Source organism: Entamoeba invadens (genome assembly GCF_000330505.1).
Source record: "Entamoeba invadens IP1 unplaced genomic scaffold scaff_1105074724819, whole genome shotgun sequence".
Lineage (NCBI taxonomy): Eukaryota > Evosea > Mastigamoebida > Endamoebidae > Entamoeba > Entamoeba invadens.
In genome coordinates, this window is record NW_004443623.1 from 56325 (window position 1) to 80015 (window position 23691).

General features: G+C 25.6%; 3 protein-coding genes across 3 annotated transcripts; 2 read left to right on the forward strand and 1 right to left on the reverse strand.

The window, feature by feature from the left end:
• Positions 1-2695: 2695 nt before the first annotated feature.
• Positions 2696-3614, reverse strand: EIN_507070 (tyrosine protein kinase, putative; the record flags this gene model as incomplete). The annotated part of the gene is made up of 2 exons (XM_004259559.1): positions 2696-3559; positions 3606-3614. The coding sequence occupies 2 exons, from the start codon at positions 3612-3614 to the stop codon at positions 2696-2698; spliced, it is 873 nt and encodes a 290-aa protein (XP_004259607.1).
• Positions 3615-16491: 12877 nt separating this feature from the next.
• On the forward strand, positions 16492-17043 carry EIN_507080 (hypothetical protein; the record flags this gene model as incomplete). The annotated part of the gene is made up of 1 exon (XM_004259560.1): positions 16492-17043. The coding sequence occupies one exon, from the start codon at positions 16492-16494 to the stop codon at positions 17041-17043; it is 552 nt and encodes a 183-aa protein (XP_004259608.1).
• Positions 17044-17162: 119 nt separating this feature from the next.
• Positions 17163-17495, forward strand: EIN_507090 (hypothetical protein; the record flags this gene model as incomplete). The annotated part of the gene is made up of 1 exon (XM_004259561.1): positions 17163-17495. One exon carries the CDS (start codon positions 17163-17165, stop codon positions 17493-17495), a length of 333 nt encoding a protein of 110 aa, XP_004259609.1.
• Between the last annotated feature and the right edge of the window lie 6196 nt (positions 17496-23691).

Consider the following 23691-nt stretch of genomic DNA (forward strand, 5'->3'; position numbering starts at 1 on the left):
ATATATACATATACGAAAAATAGTCTTTTCCTAAACACCCACTGGGCTTAGTGTAAAACATAATTGAAGTAACTTTGTTAGTGTCTGTAGGCAATGTGTCCGTGACTGTTACTAGTTCATTGTAAACAGTGATGGATGTGATTGGTGTATCATAAAAAGCAGACAAATCAATATATTTAACATTCATTGATGTTATGTTAACAAGGGAAGTACACCCAGATAACATCCCTTGAGTTACTGTTTCTAATAATATAAGATCGATGTCTGTTAATCCTTTGAGATTTGTAAATGCATACACATCAGCACTTATTAATCCACTCGGGAAATTCAACTTTTTGATGTTATTGTTATTGGCAATACCAAAGGTACCAATTGACATTCTTTGATATCCAATTTTGATTTGAGAGACTGAGGAATATTCAAATGTATGTGTTCCTATTATAGTTACCAAGACCATTCCAATTACACTGACTAAGTTATTTGCATAATAAAATACATAACTATGAATAGTAGCCATGTTTCGTAAGTTGATGGTCCGAATTTTTGAATTGGCAAAACAATAGGGGTTCATGTATGAAAACCCACCCATTGATATCACACTCTCTACACTGGAATAACGAAAAGCAGAGTCACCTAATCCAACTGGGGTGGTGCTTAAAAAAGTCACAGATTTAATTACTGTGTTAGGGTTAAATAAAGATGCTTGTGTTGTTGTACACACAACATTAATTATATAATCTTGACACGTGTCTTTGAATGAAGATACGTCTGTTGTTGAAAGAGTTGTTGTTACACATGTTACTTGACATCGCGAAGTTGAATTTACATATAAAAACAGTAGAAAACAAATAAACAAATGTAAACATTTCATTTTTTGTCTAATTTATCCTTTAATTAATTTGAAGATATTTTTTCAAGTATTTTTTAGTTTTTAAACACTACACTCTTGGGTAGTTCAAAAAATTAAAATGTATTTTTTATATATTTCAGACAAATTATAGTTCAAGTAATTTTCTGTATAATTAATTATATATAATAAGACCAGTTAAATGGTACAAATTATAGTTCAAATATAATAAAATTGAACTATAACTTAAACTATTTAATCACTTTTTTTATTTTTTAATTAATATCTAAAATTGAAAAACGAAAAGCACGTTAAAAAATCAAACACTGTATAAAGAATAAGAAAGCTATGAAATAAATAAAGACGATAATAAACCATGCACAAGAATCATAACTTCCAAAATTATTTTGATATGTTAACAAACAATGTTTAATATAATTAAGATTTTTACTTTTTAATAATATTTTTTTCCTAAAAAAACATTAATTTTTTGAGCAAAGACCTGCGCAAAATTTGCGCTAGTTTTCGTGGCAATAATTTTTTACTAAAAACGTTGGTAAAATGTGATTAAAAGATCAAATAAAAAAAGTTGATGGAAATAATTAAGGAAAAAATTTCATTTATATATTATTGTCATGTTTATTTTATTATTTTAATAAATTTATTCATATTTATTATAAATAAACAATGAAATATTTATACAATTTAACTTTGTGTTAATAAAGTCATTAACACAAAAATATGTTTTATCATTTATTATGTTAATAATTAAGATATTGTTATTATTAATTCTCAACACAGAACCGATCTTTAATTTGTAATTAGTCAAAGCTACATATTCAAAAGTCGATATGTTTTGAAAAATACCAATTGTGTTTTAATTAACAAGATAAATTTTAATATAATCACGTTCATAAATCCAAAATAATAAAAATATGATTAAAAACATTTTTAAACCTTTATGAAAAAATGTGTCATTTTAAAATAACACATGTTGTTAATTTTTTGTTTATAGTTTTGTTTTATTTTTTAATATGGTACTCATTTTAATACCACTTGGTAAACGAGTTTACTGTTTCAATATTATTATGATACAATCATATGGATTGGGATTAAGATGTGACATGTTTATCGTGTTTGAAAAAGATGTGTCTGGAAAAAAACACATTCTAATGTTTTTTATTGTTTTTTATAAAAACAATTTGCCCAATTTTATTATTATTGAAATGATGTTTTGTTTAAAATACGTTTGATGTTTTGTTATTTCTTAATTTTTCATGAATTGTTTTATAAAATAATATATTCAAAAAGATGGTTCTACAAGTTTATAATGTGTTTTATTGGTCAAAACAAAGATTCAATTGCTTAAAAAAATTCATTTTAAAAATTATGAGTTTTTTTCTTTTTCTTATAATAATTTTTATGTTTTTTAAAATTATTATGTAGGCTAGTGCGAGTATGGCACAGGTCTATCAATTTTATTTTTAATAATAATAAGTTTTTTTGTTTTGTTTTTTTATTTATAAAAACGTTCTTTCAGTTATTTAAGTGTTAAAAATTATTTTAATCGTTCAATATTTATAACATAAAAATAATTAATCAAAATGTGATGTCAGTTAGAATATCAACAACAGTTATTGCATTGATTCTTTCGCCCATATCTTGTGCCCAACACTTTTGAATAACTTCAAAAAGTTCTTGAGGCATATTTTCTTTCTTCTCAATTCGTTTGCCGTTAATAACAAACTCTGCTATTTTCCATGGAAATCTAAACAGATGTTTTGTGTATGCCTGACACCACCCAACACATTCATTCATTGTCACTCCAAACGAGTATATATCTGCTGTTTACTTATATTTGTCTTTTTTAAGTATTTCAGGCGCCATATAGACTGGAGTACCAATACCTTTTGTAAATGTCATGTTAGTCATCAACAAATTAACATTTCTTGCACTTCCAAAATCAGTCAATTTGGCATTCACCTTGTCATCAACATTCAATGAAACGACTAATATGTTGTCTGGTTTAATGTCTCTGTGTAAAATGCCATTTTCGTGTAAATACTTGATACCATGTGATGCATCTAACAATATTTTTACACGGAATTTAATATCAACGTCATTACTATTTTTATGTTTAATCAAGTCTTGTAACGATCCATACTGAGCAAATTCAGTGACCATACAAAGCTTGGTTGGTATGAACACGGCGCCATAAAAGTGTACAATATACTCACTTCTGAATTTGTCTAACATATTCACCTCATTTTTAAATTCCATCATTAAATCATCATCTTGTTCACCACTTATTTTCATCTTCTTGATAGCCACTGTATTACCTCTGAATATGCCTTTATACACAACACCAAAGGAACCTTCCCCAATTTGACTCGATTCTTCAAGTTTTCTGTAATTTAGTTTTGTTGATTTTTCTGTGGTTACATTAACAGTTACACTTGTTGTGGTTTGTTGTCCGCTTGTAATATCAAGTGCTATGTCGGCTACTTTATCATTGATCTGACATGAACATAACGGTGTGATAAAGATCTCAAACTCACAAGCCTCACCTTTGTGGAGTGTAACAAGCGATGGAACACTTCTTATTGTATAGTAATTACACCCATTCATCACGCTCAGTTGAACTTTCATGTTGTGTTTTGATGTGTTTCCAATACATATTAAGTCCCTTGTTTCTTTGTCAACTGAAATAAACTCATCATTTTCCAAATCAAATTTCAAAATTTCTTTGTTAGTAAACTTGGGCCATAAAGTCCAACACGTTAAAACAGTATTTTCTTCTTTTGTTTTTCGGGATATTAATATATTTTGTCGAAATTTATACCTGTTTTACTTATCATTATTTTCCCTTATTTCTATTTTTTGCGTCTTATTTTTTGATTTTTAATTTTCTACTTACACTACAATTTCCTTATTCAAAATCATGAAATATTTTGGTTTATAAAACACGAAAATTAATTTCATACCCAAATTTTATACAAAAATCGCAAATTTAATCATAACTATAACATTTAAAAAAATGAAAATAAAATATATTTTTTTTTCAATTTGTCGTTTTGTACAATAACAACGAAAAACACGACTTAATTATAATTTTATTATTTAATTAAACTAAAAAGTGTATCAAAATTTTATATGGAAACACATGAAATTAATTAAAACACCACAAGTAACAAAAATTTTTTATTTTCTTTATGTTGAAAATATTAAAATATTAATTATAAAAATGTAAATATATGATAATTGATTAATTTTGTTTTTATAGATGAAACATAGGTGATTCGAAATATTAATTGGAATGAAAAAAACTTTTTTATTATAAAATAAAAATTACAGTGGTATTCACTTTAGATCCTTTACCCGGCATTTTAAATAATTTTTTATGCATTTTAATAAAACTGTTTTCATAATTTTTGTTAATTCGGAAATTATAATAAATTGTATAAACACTTTAAATAAAACAAACGGAAAAAGAGAAAAAAGATTGGAAACAAAATAATTCGAGTTTTACAAATAAATCAAACGGCACGAAAATAAATCAGTCGGAACATTAATAAATATATTCTGCATTTATAATTAATTCACTTATTTTTTAATTATTTCGTCACCAAATCAATTATAGTATATTTTTATTTAAATAATTATAATGTTTCATATTTTGATTATCGTAACTTGAAATAACACATGAACCGCTCTTCTTTAGAATACATTGATGCTACTGACCCCGGGAGTCGCTCAGATTACCTTGAAAATGCTCCCGAACCACAACAAGGTGTTCCTTTAGAGGCTCTACACATTGAACCTTTTTTCCCACCTGACAACACAAAGAAAAGAAGAGGAAGACCCCCGAAAACAATTGAAGAAAAAGATGACAACAAGAAAAAACCATACAGAACCGTATCTTTAAAGACGAAACAGGAATTGGTCAAGGCATTTAGAACAGCAACAACCATTGACCCGATGCAGTTCTCACTTGATCTTGGTATACCCATAGACAATTGCAAATATCTTGTTAACAAATTGATTAAAGGTGAAAGTATTTACCCCGTTAATCATTATTGCAGAAAGAGCCGCACCACTACCTTTCAAAAGCTTGTCGGGGCTGCTCTTAAAAATAATCCAACCGATTCTATCGCAAAAGTGAGACGCAAAATGGTTGAAGTGCTTGTTGTTGGTAATATACAAGACATCAATGTTGTTGAAACTTTGGATACCGAAATACTTGACAACCTGTTTCAAAAAATAAAAAATATCGAAGATAATTTTGAGACATCAGAGTTGTTTAAAGAAAAAGTAAAAGAAGCAGAACAGTTGGTGCCTTCGGAGGCTTCATTTTTGAGAATGATAAAATGTAAAATCATAAATGGAGATGCTGGAGATTTGGGAACACTATCATTCAAAAGAGCAACAAATAGAGGAGCAGCAGCCAACAGCGAAGACAATAAAACAAGACGTATAACCGCGATTCAAGAACTAAATGATAAACTTAACGCGGGTTATACTTGGGTGTGCATAGACGAGATTGCCTGGACAATTGCCTGTACTTCTGTTTATGGATGGTCTCCAGTGGGTAAGAAGTGTTTTTTAACTAAACTGAAAAGGGGAATGAGGCTAACTTCCACTGCAGCTATTGATAGTAGTGGTATGGGTCACTGTAACCTTGTGTGTGGGAGTAACGACAAAGAAATATTTAATAGTTATTTCAAAAGACTCATGTCGGTTTATGATGAAGCAAAGATACGAGTCGTATTCTGGTGTGATAACTGTTCAATTCATAATGATATTTCAGCTATAGTTAACGGTACCCACCATTGTATCGTTTTCAATGCAGCATATTCACCCGAACTCAATCCTATTGAGAACGTTTTCGGTTTTTGGAAGCGAAGAACAGAGGAAAGCATCAGAAATTGGGAAAATCTTCAAGACATGATTGAAAAAATAAAAAAATCATTTGAAGAAATTCAAGCACCTGAAATCAACGCGTCAATGCAGTGGTACAGAAATGAAATATGGCGACGAGCTTTTGCAAGAGAAGATTTATAATTTCTTATTGTTGGCTTTTTGTTAAAGATATTTTAAGTTCAATAAACAAACAATTATTCATTGTTTTGTTATAATTATTTAAATAAAAATATACTATAATTGATTTGGTGACGAAATAATTAAAAAATAAGTGAATTAATTATAAATGCAGAATATATTTATTAATGTTCCGACTGATTTATTTTCGTGCCGTTTGATTTATTTGTAAAACTCGAATTATTTTGTTTCCAATCTTTTTTCTCTTTTTCCGTTTGTTTTATTTAAAGTGTTTATACAATTTATTATAATTTCCGAATTAACAAAAATTATGAAAACAGTTTTATTAAAATGCATAAAAAATTATTTAAAATGCCGGGTAAAGGATCTAAAGTGAATACCACTGTAAAACTTTTTTTTGAATCAATTAAAAACGGGAAAAAAAAATAATTGTATTTATAAAGATTTTTGAACAATCAAAACTTGTTTCATTATTTATCGACTTAAGTAAAGCCAGTTTTAAAACGTTTGCTGGTAACTTTTAAACCATAAATAGTGGAATGTTTCGGGAAGCCTTCCCAAAAAACCATTCCAATTGTTTCGAGTTTTTTCACGCTTTCCTAATGCCAGATTTTTAGAAAAAATTAATTTATTTTTTGTCCACCAAATAACTTTAAAAGACTGACTCTAGTAATTATTTTATTGTTACAATTATATTATGTTAAAAAATAATAGTGATTTAATTGATTACAGTATGAGGAAATATGGGGACGCTAGAAAAAGGAGGATGCTTGTGACTATTGGCCAATTTCAATTGAAAAATAATAAAATTACTGTTGCTTTTAATATAAATTATTTATCAATAAATTAATAAAATGAAAAAACCAAAATAAATTTATATTAATTATTTATTATTAATAATATTAAATTAATTAATATTTAGATAAGCATCCCACTTTTTCCTTTAACTGTAATGATAAATTAAATATAACTTTTAATTGAGTATATTTACAAAAAATGGCATATTTTGATCTTTTATTTTTTAACCAAAATTTGAGCATAAATTATTAAAAATATGGTTAAAAAAGTGTGTTAATTTAAAAGTTTTTTTATAAAAATAACAAAACACATCTAATAAATTAAACTTCATCAAAAAACAATGATAAAATACTTGCCGATCAAAAAATTGGTTGTTTTGTTTGAAACCATAATAAATAAAAAGATAACTATGCTTTGAAACTGATTTACATGTATTTGGTAATTGTAATAAAATAATATATTAAAATAAATCACAATTGATTTTAAAAGTATTGTGCTTCGATAATTGCTTAAACCTTATGTTTATTCTTTTTCTTTTAATTCTTGTGATTTCTGTAACTCAATTTTTATAATTCGTTCTTTTCTTGACGTTTTCGCCTTTCCTCTTCTTTTGTTTCTTTTCATCTTTTACGTTGATCTTTTTTTCCACCCACTTTAACTTGTGTCCACTCGTCTTCTTTTTTTAGTGTTGAAATTCTTCAATTTATTCTACAACTTTCTCTTTTTTTAAAGAATTTATTCTTCAGGTTTTGGTTTGGTTTCAATAACTTCTTTCTTATGTTCAACTTCCTGTTAAGAGTCTTCTTTGTGTTTTTTTGGATTTATTCTTTGTCTTTGTTGCTGACCTTGTGGATACACGAAAAAATATAGTTTGTTGGGTAGTTTGATGTCTGGTTTGCTGATGATAGTTCTTGTTTGATTTTATACTTTTCAACAATGAAATTGTCCTCACCAATTTTTGCCTTGATTTCGGCAGCATTTTCAACAGCCTTGAGTGCAGATTAAAATGTTCTGTACTTGACATATCCAAATCCATTTGAATCACCATTCAATTATATTGAATTGGATTGTGATTTGTATTTGTTTGACAGAATACTTGATTGAAATGATTTCACCAAAAGTCATGAAAACGTCTTGCACCTCTTTCTGACCGACGGCCTTCTTAATGTTTTTGGCATCAAAGTCTGGAAATCAGGTGGTGGTTATTTGGAAGCGAAGAATGATATTTTTTGTGGGTTTTTTTTTGTATTGTTTAATTTAGTTTTATTGTATAATATACAGTTATGATAAAAACCAGTGCAACTTGAACAAAAATGGGGTGACTGAGTAAAATAATTCTAAAAATAAAAGAATAACATTATTTTAAAAAACGTTTGAAAAACAATTTAGAAAAAAAACATTCAAAAATTTTATTTATTATGTTATTTTCATATTTTTTATTTATTATAGAAGAAAAATAAAAACCTGAAGTAGAATAACAACACAATTCATTTACAATAAGCAAACAATATCGAGATAAGTCTTTTCACAAAAAACTCTTCATTACTTTTCTCTCTTGTTTTATTCGTTACAGTTACATCTTCCATTTTCTCTCCTTCTTCTCCTCAACCACTTTTTCATAATAAATTGTTCCTCAAGTTCAATTTCCATGCCTTTATCATCAACATCATCTTCTTCGACTTCTTGAATCATATACTCGCAGAACCATCTTGGTTGATTTTTACATAAACCAAAGAATCCGACGTCATATCCATTGTGACACAACGCAACATTCATCGTATTGTTCATATTTCAATTTTTTAGTTTGAACTCATAATATTTTAGTACAAATTCTGCCAAAACATGAAAATGGAGGGAAAGTGGAAAGAAAACGGTTTTTTTACAAAAAGAAGATTTTAGGGCAATCGATCGTCTTCTTTGTTCATTTATTGAACCTTTTGTTTTGAAAATAAATCAACTTGATTTTTATGTTGTTTTTAAAAGCTAATTTTTATGGTATTTTTACTAAAAAAAACTATTGAGATTGTTCATGTTATAAATAAAATTTGCAAAGAAAAAAACAAAAAAAAATAAAAATGAACGAGTTGTACTATCAAAATAAAAAATAGTTTTATTTTTAGGATCCCCTCTTTTTTTACTCAGTCACCCCATTTTTGCAAAAGTTGCACGGGTTTTGTCTAAAACTGTAAAATAATATAAAATTATACTGAGATGTCCCGAATTTTTGCATTTATTTTGATTGTTATTTTTGGGAATTGGTTTCTGTTTCAAAATTATATTATTATTTCTAAGTAAAATAGAAAAAATGGTCTTCAAAAAACATTTTTTGTTTGAAGAATTTTTAAGCATTAAAAATTGCAAATAAAAATTAAAATAACTGGATTTTTGTTTTTGAAAAACACACTAATGATCCCAAAAATGCATTTTAGTACAAAAATCAGATAAAATATATGCCAAAAATTATCAAAGTCAAGCTTTCATTTATAATAAATAAAATAAATAACATGCGCTAAAGCATCGCGTAATATTGATATACCGATTGTGTTGTCACGACAATAACAAGAATATCAGAACCCAAAATTATTAAATGATTGTTTTATTTATTTTTTTAAACTGATTGTTTCATTTTTTTGTCCAGAAAAGAAACAGAAAAAGGCACAAAAACTGTTCAAATGATGATATACTAATTGTTTTGTCACAACAACAATAATAAAATCATAAGTCAGAATAATGAAATATTAGTATTACTTTTTGTTTTTTTTTAAAATCCTTATTTCATTTCCTTTTGTCCAAAGAAAAAAGCCACATGTTTGTTTTAAATTGGAAATGATTTTTTAACGAAACTGATATTTAGTTACAAGATGATATAAACAACAACATCCCAATTTATTAACGTGTTTGAAGTTGTGCGATTTTATATACAACGTTGATTTTGTGTTGTATAGTATTGAGTTATGGTCAAATCAAATAACGGGATCGTGTTTTTTTGGAAAAGGCTGGCTAATATTCCGATAAATTCCCGATATTGTACAAAAATAATTGAACAGTATTGGTATTTTTTTCAAAATTAAGTCTGTACTTTCGATTTTATGTTTCATTGTTTTTAGAAAAAATAAAAAATAAAAACGGGACTTTAGAAAGTTCTATAAATACGGAGGTACAAACTTTCGAAAAACAGTTTATGTTATTAAAAATAATTATGAAAATATAATTTAACTTAAAAAATCATTTTTTTAATTGTTTAAATAACAATTAAAATTATTTAAAATGGATGAATTTTTTATAATCTCTCTTGCTTCTTGACGAAGTTCGCAATTTTTAGAACTAAATTTGTTTTATACACTTATAAGTAAACCAAATGAACGCGCTGCATCATAACATGTTGCTGGTACTCGTTCAAAAGCATTCACAATTTGTTTAAGTAACCCATATTTTTGAAAATCATCTTGATACATTTTTCTAGAAAAAAACCCCAAAGATATCAATGTAAATTTGCATTGATTACTTATGGCTTTTTTTGATTCATGGAAGTTCTTTATTGTTGTTTTCTCCCTTATAATAAATTTGAGGTTTGTTATACAAATGGAGGATAAAGTCAGTGACAAAATATAAATAACCCGTTTTGTCTTAAGAAGTATAAAGTTCAATAATTGTATTTCTCTATTAATCTGGGTTTTTGATCCCAATAAATGGATGGTGAAGGTAAAGTAGGTAACAACACACCTATGCTATTTTTTCGTTGTTTTCCAAAAAATTAAGGGGAAAAAGACTGTAAATTTAAAAACATAAAAAGGGTAATAATGTGTTCAAGCTTTTCTGAAAAAAAGTGATTTTTATAAAAAGAACTTCAATAATAAAAATAAACGATTACCATTGAAACCACGATTTTCATCCACAAAACTCATTTGAATTAACCAAAGACAATAGAAAGCCAGATATTATTCAAATCATTGCCATTGTACACTTTAAATTACAACGAGTTTAGTTGAGATGATAGATGGGAAAAAGGTTTTACAAATTCGTTATAAAAAGTTTGTTCTTTACATAGTTTTTTACTTTTTTTCTGAAAGAATATGATTATTTAGACTTTCGTTGGATGGATCAAGCACAATGAGATCTGTCACTTATTTGATGTGGCAGACTAAGATCTCATTTATTATATCTTTTTGTTTGAAGTCAAGGTCTGCAATGTTAACGACATTAAAGTAGTTGTTGGGGATGTGAGTTTAATCGTTGTTGTTTGATTGGGAAATACTGTTGTCTGGAAAAACGGTCTAAAACCATTTGACAAGTCGAAATACACTTTATATATCAATGAAAAAAGTGGAAGCGCTTTCAACATTACGAGAAACCATCCCTTTATTTTGAAATGACGCGATAATCCTTTCATTTGTTGCTGATTGATAGTTTTCTTTCTATTTTTTTAAATTATAATGTCGTGTGTTATTTCTTTAAAGTTAACGAGTTTTTTATTCGATTTTGTTAAAGAGCCAAAATCTTCTATGAATTGTTCATTAAGTGATTAGAAATAGGCGTTACAATGTGTACAACAGTTTATGCAAATGGATTGACAGTAAGTGTTGGTTCAATTCACTTATTATTAAAATGTTAATACTATTTTTTTGTTTTATAAAACATTATTTCTTGTCACCGACTTTATCCTTGTCACCCATATTTTCCTCTATCTGTAGATTCAATTTCTTCTTTTTTTGGTGTTTCACATTTTTTTGTTTCACTATCAACGTTTTGGTGCCTTTCCGCTCTTGTGATTTCAGTGTCTTTTCTGATTGGGCGTGGTTTGAATACAACTCCGTTTTGTACATTTTGTAGTTCCTCAATGATTGTTTGGTTTTGTTGCATCCATAGTTTGACTCCTTCCAATTATTGTGTTTCTTGTTAAAAACCTTATACTGAGCTCCCCAAGCAAAATTCAGACAAAAGTCGTGGTAAACTTCGATTCCTTCTTCTGTTGTTATCTTGTTGACATGTGGTAAATCGAATAATATTTGGCCGTTCTTGATGTTAAGTTTAAGTTTGAATAAATATTTTATATACTTGAGTCCAACATCAACCCATCACAACAATACCCCTTAGTAAGTCTAATCGTATCTCCATGTCTTTGAGTACTAACATAATTCGATTGGTCATTTTTTCAGCATTTTTGACTCCCAAAAATGCACCCACTTTTATTTTTACAACTTTTTTGTTGTTTTGCCAATAGACGCCATTTTCCTTTGAATGGTTTTACCAGAAATATTCATATTCAGTACCTTTTCTGAAACATTACAACACATTAATACAATCTTTATCAGACTCAACATAAAAGCGCATTGATTACAACTCGAATTCATTGCAGAAAAAACGACCAATAGATATACGATATTTTTTTTATAAAGTTTTGCAGCTGTATCTTTTTTTGAAAAAGAAGCCAACTTTTTACCCAACAAAAGTTGAGCTTCTTTATTTATACCATTTGACATGTATAAAGAAAACTGTGACTTTTTGTGTTTTTTTGTAATAATATATTTATAGTTTCAAAAATATGTGTATCATGTTGAATTGTTTTGAAATTTTGTTTTATTTTTGCTTTTTTAAGTTTTTTGTTTAATTCTTCATAAGCAAAATCGTCTGGATCAAAATATATTTCCTCATAATCCTCATTCAGATTGTACAATATGGAGCTTCTTTATATTCTATTACTTTTTATCAATATTTACATTATCTTGAACATCATTTATCGCTTCATTATTTAGATTAGACTCTATTTGTATTATATGTTCATTGTACTGTATATTTTCAATTGGTATATTCGAAGAATTACAATCATTTTAAATTGTATTAAGAAAATCGTTCAAAAGTTGATTTGGATTACCTTCAATTGATTTAAAATGCAATTTAAGTCTTTTTTAATTCGATGTTTTTAAATTTGTCACATTTGATATAAAGAGTTTTGACTGCATGATAATTGACAACTTTAAAGTTGTTAATAAAAACTTTCTTTTTGAAGTCACCTTCAAAACCAACATCTTGATCTTGTTTATTTTTTTGGTGTTTGCTTTTGAAGTGGTATTTGTAATTTTGAGAACTACTCAATTCGAAACAAATTGGACAAAAATGATAATTATCAATTTCTGTATCTGAAAAGATGTGTTGAGATGGTTTAAAAGTATGATAATTAGTGAATTCTACAACTCAACTATCAAAACCTTTTTAATCATTAAAACGTTTTTTTGTATGTTTTTTTATATTTAATAAAATATTTCATAGGGAAAGACGCTTCAATTGATGTTCCTCATTTATAACAAAAATTTTTAATTAGAGTCCCGTGAAAAATCAATGCGGCGTGAAATGTTACTGCGAATTGTTATTGGGCCAAAAATAATGTTATTGTCGTTTATAAAACATAAAAAATAATTTACTTTGTAAAAATGTTATATAATATGGCTATCAATAAAAACAAGGGTAAATTCGTAAAAACGAACATTCCAAACAACTCAAACTAGATATTGGTTTTTATTTTATAGTTTTTAACAATTTATAACATAAAATACTAAACAATACATCAAAATATAATAGCAAAAACAAATAAGTTTTAACATCAAAAATTTGAATAAATAGTCCACCTTTTGGACATTATTATATGAAATTTGATGTCCGCTCAGCTAGTGGTTAATTTTTGTTGGGAATATTGAAATTATTAACTCCAATTGAATAAACTCAAATTACCATTATTATCAATAAATTTAAACATAATCATTATATAAAAACACACAGAAATATCGACTCGAATTATAAAGATCGAATAAACGTTTCAACTTCGGATTTATTATAACAACACAAATTGCAATACAATAAACATAAACAAAATACAAAAACACGTATTAAACATATCATATTGATAAATTTATAAAATATAAATCAATTTAACGATAACAAACTGTTAACGAGCGTGGGGTTTTCAAATGGTCGATAATTTAATCACGCCAATTTAAAATCTTAATAATTTGTTGAAATGAAAGAATTAAGTGTTTGGGGTTCTGGTGTATCAACCCTTTTAAAATAATAGTAATTTATAATAAAATTATCCATAATTAATTGACTAGTTTAATTATATGATAATAATTATTAAAAAATAGTTTCACATTTAAAAATAAATATAATTTATTGTTATTTTATTATAAATTTTTGCTGTTGATGTTAATTAAAAATACACGTTAATTAACTATTTCACTTGTTTGTTGTTTATTATATTTTAATTATATTTATATTATAATAGTAGTTCATTGTTTGATTTTTTTAATGTGAATTGTGATTGTATTTTCACATCATTTTACAATCAAAATAGACAGTGGTCATACAACCAACATGTCAAGTATTTACTAAACGATTTCGATATTACAGATGTTGTTATTAAATACACGGTTATATTGTTTATTGATTTTGTTTTAAACTATTTTTTGTGTCACGGTGTGACGGTTTAGATTCTTTCTTGAATTTTTTAATCAAAAAATCAACGACTTTCATAAAACACAAACAAGACATTGAGTAACGTTTTTTCAAATAACAAATCATTGTGAAAGCAACTAAGGAATTCATTTTATACATCAGAATGAAATTATATTGTTAATTTTTTATTTTGTAAATAAAATGATAAGAACGATTTTTTATTTATAATTTTTAATCTTCAAAAATAATACATTATTTTAAACTTTATTGTTTAAATGTGTTCATATTTTGTCAGAGATATGTACTGTCCAATAAAATTATATTTTTTAAATTGATGTAACGGGTAAATCAATATCAATTATTGGTACATTTGTTCACATTTTAAAAATATCAAAACACATTTTTACTTGATAAAATAATTTTTGGATATGTGAAACTATAATTTAGAATTTGTCTTTTTGTAATAACAAAAATATTTATAAGTTTTGTTTTTCAATTGAAAAAGGAAAAAACAAAACCATCATAAAAAGTATATAAAAAAGCCATTTTTCCTCTTGGCACAATCTGTTGACTTAGCATCAAAAGATTTTGTAGAACAAAATTGTCGTTTTTCATTTTAACAGCCTCAAATAACAAAAAAATAAACCCAAAATATTTTAAAACCCTTAATAACATTATTTTTGCCCAATAACAATTCGCAGTAACATTTCACGCCGCAGTGATTTTTCACGGTTCTCTACATCCGATATTCACATTCAATTATAGTTATTTTTGTCCACTAGATAACTTTTAAAAACTGAATCTAATAAATAATAAAATTTTTTATAAACAAATTAAACAAATTTGTTTTTTATTAACACTTCAAAAAACATTGATTAAAATCCAAGTGGTATAAAAATGAGAAATCTCGAGTTTATTAAATAAATTTCCATTTTTTTAGAGTTTATTTTATGAGCATAAACAATACACAAGCCAAAAAAGGAAAATCATTAAAATTTGATTGATATCTCTATAAAAACAGGCCAAAACAAAAATAGGGGTGTTATTTAGTGTCAACAGAGTGTCCAAAAAACGTCTAAGTCCCAAGTTAAGGAAAGGTCAAAAAATTTGTTTTGAAATAATTGATTTTTTTTCTTTTTGGTTTAATTTATTTTTATGAATGAAAATCTATGATGGCTTGGTAAACAATTAATAAATATGTTATTTAAAACAATAAAATTGTACTTAAACAACTTAATTAACAAAAAATAACACTGTTAAGTGTCGTTTTTGTGTGTATGAGTGCGTCAATTATATCGACCCTGTTTAAAAAGACTGGGTCGATTATATATATAAAGGCGAGTCGTCTTGCCTTCATATATACGTAACTAATGTTATTATTTAAAATCGATTCTCGGTATTTTAAAATGAGTAGAAACGAGACTCATTTTAACCGAGAAATTGAGTCTCATTTGTTCAGGAAGTATTCTTTTAATTTTTTAGATTATTATGTGTGTTTTACATTTTTTTGTTCTTGTAGAGAACAGTAAAATAACGGGAAATTTGATAAATTACAAATCTGGTTTTAATGATAGTTCTAACTTTTCTCTTAAATTTTATCAATAAAATATTATATTTTTGATTTAATTGCTTGGATTTTTCGGGAAATTTCGTAAATGTGTTCATTTTTTTACATGTTTTATTATTGTTTTTGTGAATTGAATAATGTGCTTGAAATTGCTAAAGTTTTCAATTTTATAATCAAATAATTAATAGTGTTTAATTTAATTTTTCGGGAAAAAAATAAGAAAAATTTATGTTCAATTTGATTGTAAATTTTCGGGATAAATTAATGTTATTTTTGTCTCCTTTAAAATTCAATTATTTTTTGATCAAATCGATCAAAAATCCAATTTTTTTGTTATTTTTACTCCAAAATCCTTAACTTGGGACTTAAGTGCATTTTTTTTGGACACTCTGGTGTCAACGAAACTTTTTTATTTTTTTCGAAGAAAAACGCGAAAATTGTAATTCAAAGATTTTGTTGATTGATATAATATTAAATTGTCGTTAATTTGAAATTTAACTAAACATTTTGTTCTTTAAAATTCTTGTCGATATTTTATTCGAACTTTTTAACTTAACTGTAACGAAAACTTTTATTAATAAATAATATATTTAGACTGAAAAAATAACAAATCAATAATAAGAATATCACTAGATATCATGAATTTAAATTTTTACTAATTGTTTTATTGATAGTATTAACGTTTTCAAGAGATATATATGTAGACAACACAATGGGTAGTGATTTGAACTCGGGAGATTCAAAAATTCATCCCTTTGAATCTCTTGAAAAAGCGATGTCATCAATGACATCAAGTGAAATAATAGAGCCAGTGACTGTTTATATAAAATCGGGGTATTATCCACTTATTAACAATTCACTTAAATTCACAAAATGGTCATTTAAAAACAGTACAATACCGCGCCCAATCACTATAACGAAATACCCCAATGAAAACCCACCTGTTATCACAGGTGGAGACAAAATTCCAATATCTTCATTTCGTTCTTTGAACTTGGAAACCGACAAAGCACAATATGAAAAAATCCAAAGTTCAAAAAGAAACTACATTAAAGTGTGTGATTTGGATAAGTTGTATAACCGAATCGACTTAGGAATTTTCGAAGCAGATTCGAATGCTGAAATTTATGTCGACGACAAGCGGTTCCGTGTAGCTCGATATCCAAATTATGAGTACACAGACACATCACATCAAACTGAGAGAATATTCATATTACCACCAACTGACACTTCAATTCAACTCACACCAAATGTGACTGGATATTATATCCTAGAAAAGAAGTTCTTTGTGGCAATGAGACGACTTTTAAAAGTGAGCAGAGTGTAATTGGGAAGTACTATTATCTCTATAAGAACGATTCCAGTTACTAGACACTATCAACACACTTTGATTGTGGTGTCCCGACACAGAGTGACGGTGCTTATTTCACGGTCAAGCGAACTGCGATGGCGGGAGAAGTCAAAGCTGTCGAAGAGTCTGGCGCAAAGGGGAATCCTGTGCTTCAGCAGCCAAATTACATTTACAGAGGAAATATGTGGACTGATTATGCACCAGAAAAGATGGGGAAAACTTTTTATTATGCTAACGATAAATTGGATGAATACGCAAAATACGACTCTGTGTGGATGAGAAGGTATTGGTTCATCTTTTCACAAGACCAAGCAGTCAAAGGAAAGATTGATAAAAACAAAAGAACAGTAACATTTGATAGAGCTTTGGGTGGTGGAGACTTTGAGGGGATGATCAGTGGAATGCCATTCTATATATATATAACTTGATAGAAGAGTTAGATGAAGAGGGTGAGTACTATATTGATTATGAAGAAAAGAAATTGTATATCTACTTGCCGACTACTGTGAATAAAGTGTGGATCTCACAAAGCACGTCTTTGTTAATAAATGTGCACACTTTTAATAATTTGACTATTCAAAATATCATTTTTGAATATACAGTCAAAGTCGCTTATTTGTGGGTTTTCTTGCATAAAAAGCTGTCTATTTGTAGGTTTTGCTAAGAATTGGGAAGAACATTATTTGATTTATTATAATTATCAAAAATAATAAAAATAACCATAATAGTAGTTTTTAGTCTTTTAATAAAGTCTGTTTGTAAATTGTTGTTTGCTTGACAAAATAAATACACAAAATAAGCCTTAAAAAATAGAAATTAAAAAAAAGTTAGAAAACTAAATAAAATTAAATAATAGTGTTTTTGGAGATTTTTCAACAGTTTCCCGTAATATTCCAGTTTTAATGGTCCAAAAATTTACTATTACCGTTTTAAGACTGATAATATAATTACAGATATGAGATTAAAGTTTCGACGAATACTAAGGTTTCGTTTAATTATTTGAATACTATTTGAATAATATTGAACAAGGTTCTTAATTATTTTCAAAAAATCGTCCAAATATAACTCTTATATTTAATTTATACAATGGTATCATAATTATTAATTATTAGTCGAAACCTAAGTACCACATATGTAATTATCAATCAAAAAATTATTATTAATTATAGTATTTTTTTAATAAAATATAAAAAACAATTATTAAATATTGAAACCATTTTAACAAAAACTTAAAATAATTAGATTAAATAAGTTAAAAAATACAAAAGAAGTCTTATTCCATTTGAGTTTATGTTTCAGATACACTCAAAAATATAGTTTTTAATTGATTCCAATTAATTATTCAGTTTCGAGAAGATACAACCTATTTGTATGTTTTGGTTTGGATTGGTCAGTTAACCCACAAATAAGCAAAACCTACAAATAAGCAACTTTGACTGTACACGAAAAACTATGATGAGCTTTTATTTATCAAATGATATTCTCATCATAAATTGCATTTTCAGACACTCGGGGTTAATGGGAATTTATTTATCAGGTAACCAGTCAACAATTACTTATAACATTTTTTATGATATGGGGTCGGAGGCAGTTTATATGAGATGCGGTTTGTTTTAAGTAATTATTAATAAAAATATTATAACTATTTTACTATAATTATATACTATAATTATTATATATATAGTCAGCGAAAAAACCACTTGTGGAATAAAACCACTTGTATTTCTTGAGTGTTTTTAATAATAAAATGTTATTTTTTTACATTTTTTGTTTTTTGAAAAAAATAAAAAAAAGAAAAAAGCACACCAAAATTTAGAGTTGCCATTGCTCTTTTAAACTGAAACAGCCAATAAAACGAAAATTATTTTCTTAATAAAAAATACTGAAAAGTAATTAAAGTGTTTTAATAATTCAATTATAAAACAATGTTAAAAAGAATATCAACAATTAAAATAAATTCTAATAATTACCATAGTTTACACAAAAGTGTTGTGGATTGTATTAAAAAAATATATACCGACGGCTGAGGAGACAACTCACAAATACTTGATATAATTAAACAGAATTCTAATTGTTCATACAATTTTATTGTTGTCTAACTTGTTGTTCTGTTGGTTATTTAAAACCGAATTATAAACAAATGAAACCAAGCTTACATGTAAAAACAAACTATGATACGAACATCGATCAACAAACACTCAACAACAACACCAATTGTCCTACAATAATTTACAGATTAATAGTTCTGTAATGATTATTTTACTATGTATTATTGGTTTTATATGTAAGAATTAATAAAAACTATATTATTATTATTATTATTATTATTATTATTATTATTATTATTATTATTATTATTATTATTATTATTATTATTATTATTATTATTATTATTATTATTATTATTATTATTATTATTATTATTATTATTATTTGTCTATTAACCCTAACTATATTCACACGAAAAATACTATTTATTAACTATTAACTATTATAATCATTTTGTTTAAGTAATTTATAGTAAAAATATGATTATAAAAACGGATCTTTAATTTTAGTTTATTGGTAGTGTTTTATCATCATTTTTAATGGTTTTTTGGTTTTTTATTCTAATTAATTATTGTTTAATTGATTATTGTCACTCAAAACAACATTTCATAATTTTATTGTTAATATCTTTAAATTTACAACAGATGTTGTTTACATTTAAAAATATCACGTTTTATTTTTTGTTCTTTTTTCTATTAGAATTGTTGTGATTAACAGTGATATATTTTATTTTATTTATACATTTGTTTGATTATTTATCATAACAAAACTTCACGTGGTTTTTAGTTATTTTAACCAGTAAATATATGATATTTTTATTCATATTTTTTATTGTATGTTAACACAGTGAAAACAACAAGTCGTTAAGAATAACCATTTATGGGAACATTTTAAAAAATAAACATAATATGTCTAATACTGCTTTTATTTACACATTTTCTGACAAAATATACATAATAATTGTTTATATACTATACTATAAGTAAACTTTTTAATCCTTAGAGGACGGGAAAAATCAAAATTTGTAAAAAAAATCTTAGTCAATTGTAATGTAAATGTGACCTTTTTTCTTTAATTTTTTTAAAGCCAGACACCCTGGAACGACGGCTCTAGTATATTTTTAAAGTAAAGTGTTATTAATTATAAACTTTACGATAAAAAGTAAAAAAGTGTTTTTTTGTTGAAGTGGGGATGAACAAAGGTTCACTTTATTGTTCGATCTTTTCCGAAACAAGTCACAGTTCAAAGGAAAAGTCAGATCAAAAATTTATTGAGATGACCACAACCTATTACAATAATAAAATTAATTATAAAATATAACAAAGAGCTGATTACATCATAAAACATACTGGTCTGAAATATTCAAAATCAATTGCATCATAAAATAACAAAGGAAAGAAAATCAATAACAGACTTTGAATTGTCTTGAAATTTCAATTGATCTCAAAAACAATAACAAGGGAAAATAAATAGATTTTTTGTAAACTTTGAAAAATACAAAAATTTAAAAAATTGGGTTTTGCTATTTTTTATATAAAGAAATAAAATAAGACAAAAAGACACTTTTGTTTGTTCCGACTTTGAAAAATATATCTTAAAGAAAATAAGTGTAAAATATACAAAAAATAACTAAAATACATTTTCAAAAGTATCAAAAATCGCAAAATCAAGAAAAATTTATAAAATCAACTTTAACAATAAAAATAATAGCGTTTGTATAAACTTTGATCACCACGAGGTTTTGTGATCATCTATTGAAATTCACGTCGTGCCACTGTCGAGGAAGCAAGGTATAAATTCATTGTTTGTAATTTGAATATTTTAACATTTTCAAACAAAAACAAAAAACAAAACGTGTTTTATGCAATCTATTTAGAATATAAAGATTTGTATTTGGTAAACAATTGTTTATTTTGCAGCCATTGTTTATTCATTTTCAAATTATGCATTTTTGGGCAACAAACAAAAAAATTATAGTAAATGTATAGAGATAATGAAAAACAAAGAAAAACACAAGTGTAAAGACATCATGATATTTACCAACGTTAACACTTTAAACTATAATTTATAATAAAATAAATTAATATATTATTAATAATTTATCATGTTATTTATAATAGTTTTATAATTATAATTGTTATATATAATAGTAACAATCAACAGACATAATTTTGACACAATAACACATCAACAACCACATTTTTATTACAACGCGATTTCATCGAAGTGATAAGTGATCACATTGATATAACAATGTTGTGTAATTAAAACTATATTGTATTTTATGCATAATTATTATTATAACAAAAAATGGTATAATGATTCTTATTTGTATTATTATCATTATAGAAAATACATAATGTTTATATACTTGATGTAGTTGTTATATAGATAACAATTTAAATTATTTGGATGTTAAAATTGATTACAAACTATATTATTAATATTATTTAACCATTAATAATATAAAGTTTATAATAATAATATAATAATATTTTTTAAATGACAATAATGGTAAAATAATGTTATTAAAATAGATCAAATAACAAAAATATTAAAATAATTTTTGTTTTAAAACGGATAATTTTAAATATATTTCAATCAACAACTATCTGTTATTCCACGACAATAAATCAATAAGAAATAGACAAACAATTGTTACTTATTATATTATTAACAGTTTTAGTTAAAAATATTAGATAAATTTTAATGTATTGTTTATTCGATTAATTTTGTAACGAATTGTGTTTTATGTTTTAAATAAAAGTTTTTGTTAAATTTTTTAAAAATAATACAGTAAGGTTACCCCGTTTTGTTAAAAACTTTTCTTCATGCAAGACATTTATAGTTAATTTTAATCAATAATTACCTTTTTAACAAATTAGATGCAAAGAACATTTTGGTGTTTTAGTTATAGATTGCTAAACAATAAAATGGTTTAAATAAATTAAAAGTACTAATTAAATCTTACATAAAACAACGTCACTTGCTACAAAACAAAAAAAGTTTATGATAAAACAAAGAAAATACTTGACATAAATATGAATAAACACGATAACAGAGTTGGTATTTTTCAAGATTTGTGATGAATAGATTTATAGTTCAATTAGTACAATTTTAAACAACAATGTGCAAAACCAATTTATAATCAAAAAATCATTTTTTAATCCTTATATCATGAAAAACAATTGAATTTCTAATAAATATCGTAAATCAACATTAAATAATTGTGTGAAATAACACACAAATTTCTTGTTATATTTAAAATAAAAATTCAAAAAATAAATAATTACTTATTACTATAAATAACTTTGCCGCCTTGCATTTGATTTGACGAAAAAAATGCAAAAATCTGTTTCATCATCAGAACTCGAAAAATAAAACAAATTTTCAAACAGTGAAGTTATTACCATTGGAAACGAGAGATTCAGATGTCCAGAAGCACTCTTCCAGCCATCATTCCTTGTTATGGAAGCATCAGGTATCCACGAGACAACTTACAACTCAATCATGAAGTGCGATGTCAACATCAGAAACAATTTGTATGAAAACAGCGTTTTTTTTTCAAATGGAACATCAAAGTACTCAAGCATTAAACCAATGGCTTAAAATGGAGGTGGTTGCAAATGAGAAACATATATACATGAGGAGGCTTTTTATGCTTGGCTCAATTTAATTATATTCATATTGGTGTTTATTTGGTTTAGTTTTTATAATTATTGTTATAATCAATCATAATATATATAATAAAATTACTATCAGTTATATTATTCAAAGGTTGATTTATTATAGTTTATTTATAATTAAAATTACTATTCAATTTATTATTCTTTTGTCACGCATTGTATAATGTATCCAAAATAGCTATTTTTCTCGACTTAAATTGATGTTTTATAGCGTTGTTTTACCATATAAGATAATTATTTTAATGTTATTGTTGTGTTAGTACAATAACACATAGAATTAAAAGTAAGCAGTGGGTTTTTATCGTAATATTTTGTTGTTATTTGGTTTTCCAAGTATTTTTAGTTTGAGTGGAATCCATTTTTATATTTCAACAATAATATTTTTGTTATGTTATAATTTATTTTATTTTGGTTTGAACCAATCTTATTGGTTATATCAAACCTACAATCTTGCACACTTTTTAAGTGTTTTTTATTTTGTTATTTAAAAAACTTGAATATCTGATAATATTATATAATTATTTTTATTAACATTTTTATTTGTTTATGAAAACAGTTTATTTTCTTATTATTTTTATTACTGATATTAATTTGTTAAATTATATATTTTATTGATTGAAGGACGAATCTTTAACAAAAACCAATTAATTTGAGTTTATGAATGATGAAATGTTTTATAAATAATTTAAAAGTTTGAATTTAAATTGAACTATTTAATAAAAATAGTCAATAATCGTTCTAAATTGTTCATGAAAAGTCGCCATTATTTTCATTTTTTGGAAAAGTGAAATTATTTTTTAAAATATTTTTATAAAAAAACAAAAAAATAAAAATTTTTAAGTTTTCGAAGGGTTAAATTGTAATAAGATTGTAAATAGTTTTTCGTTTT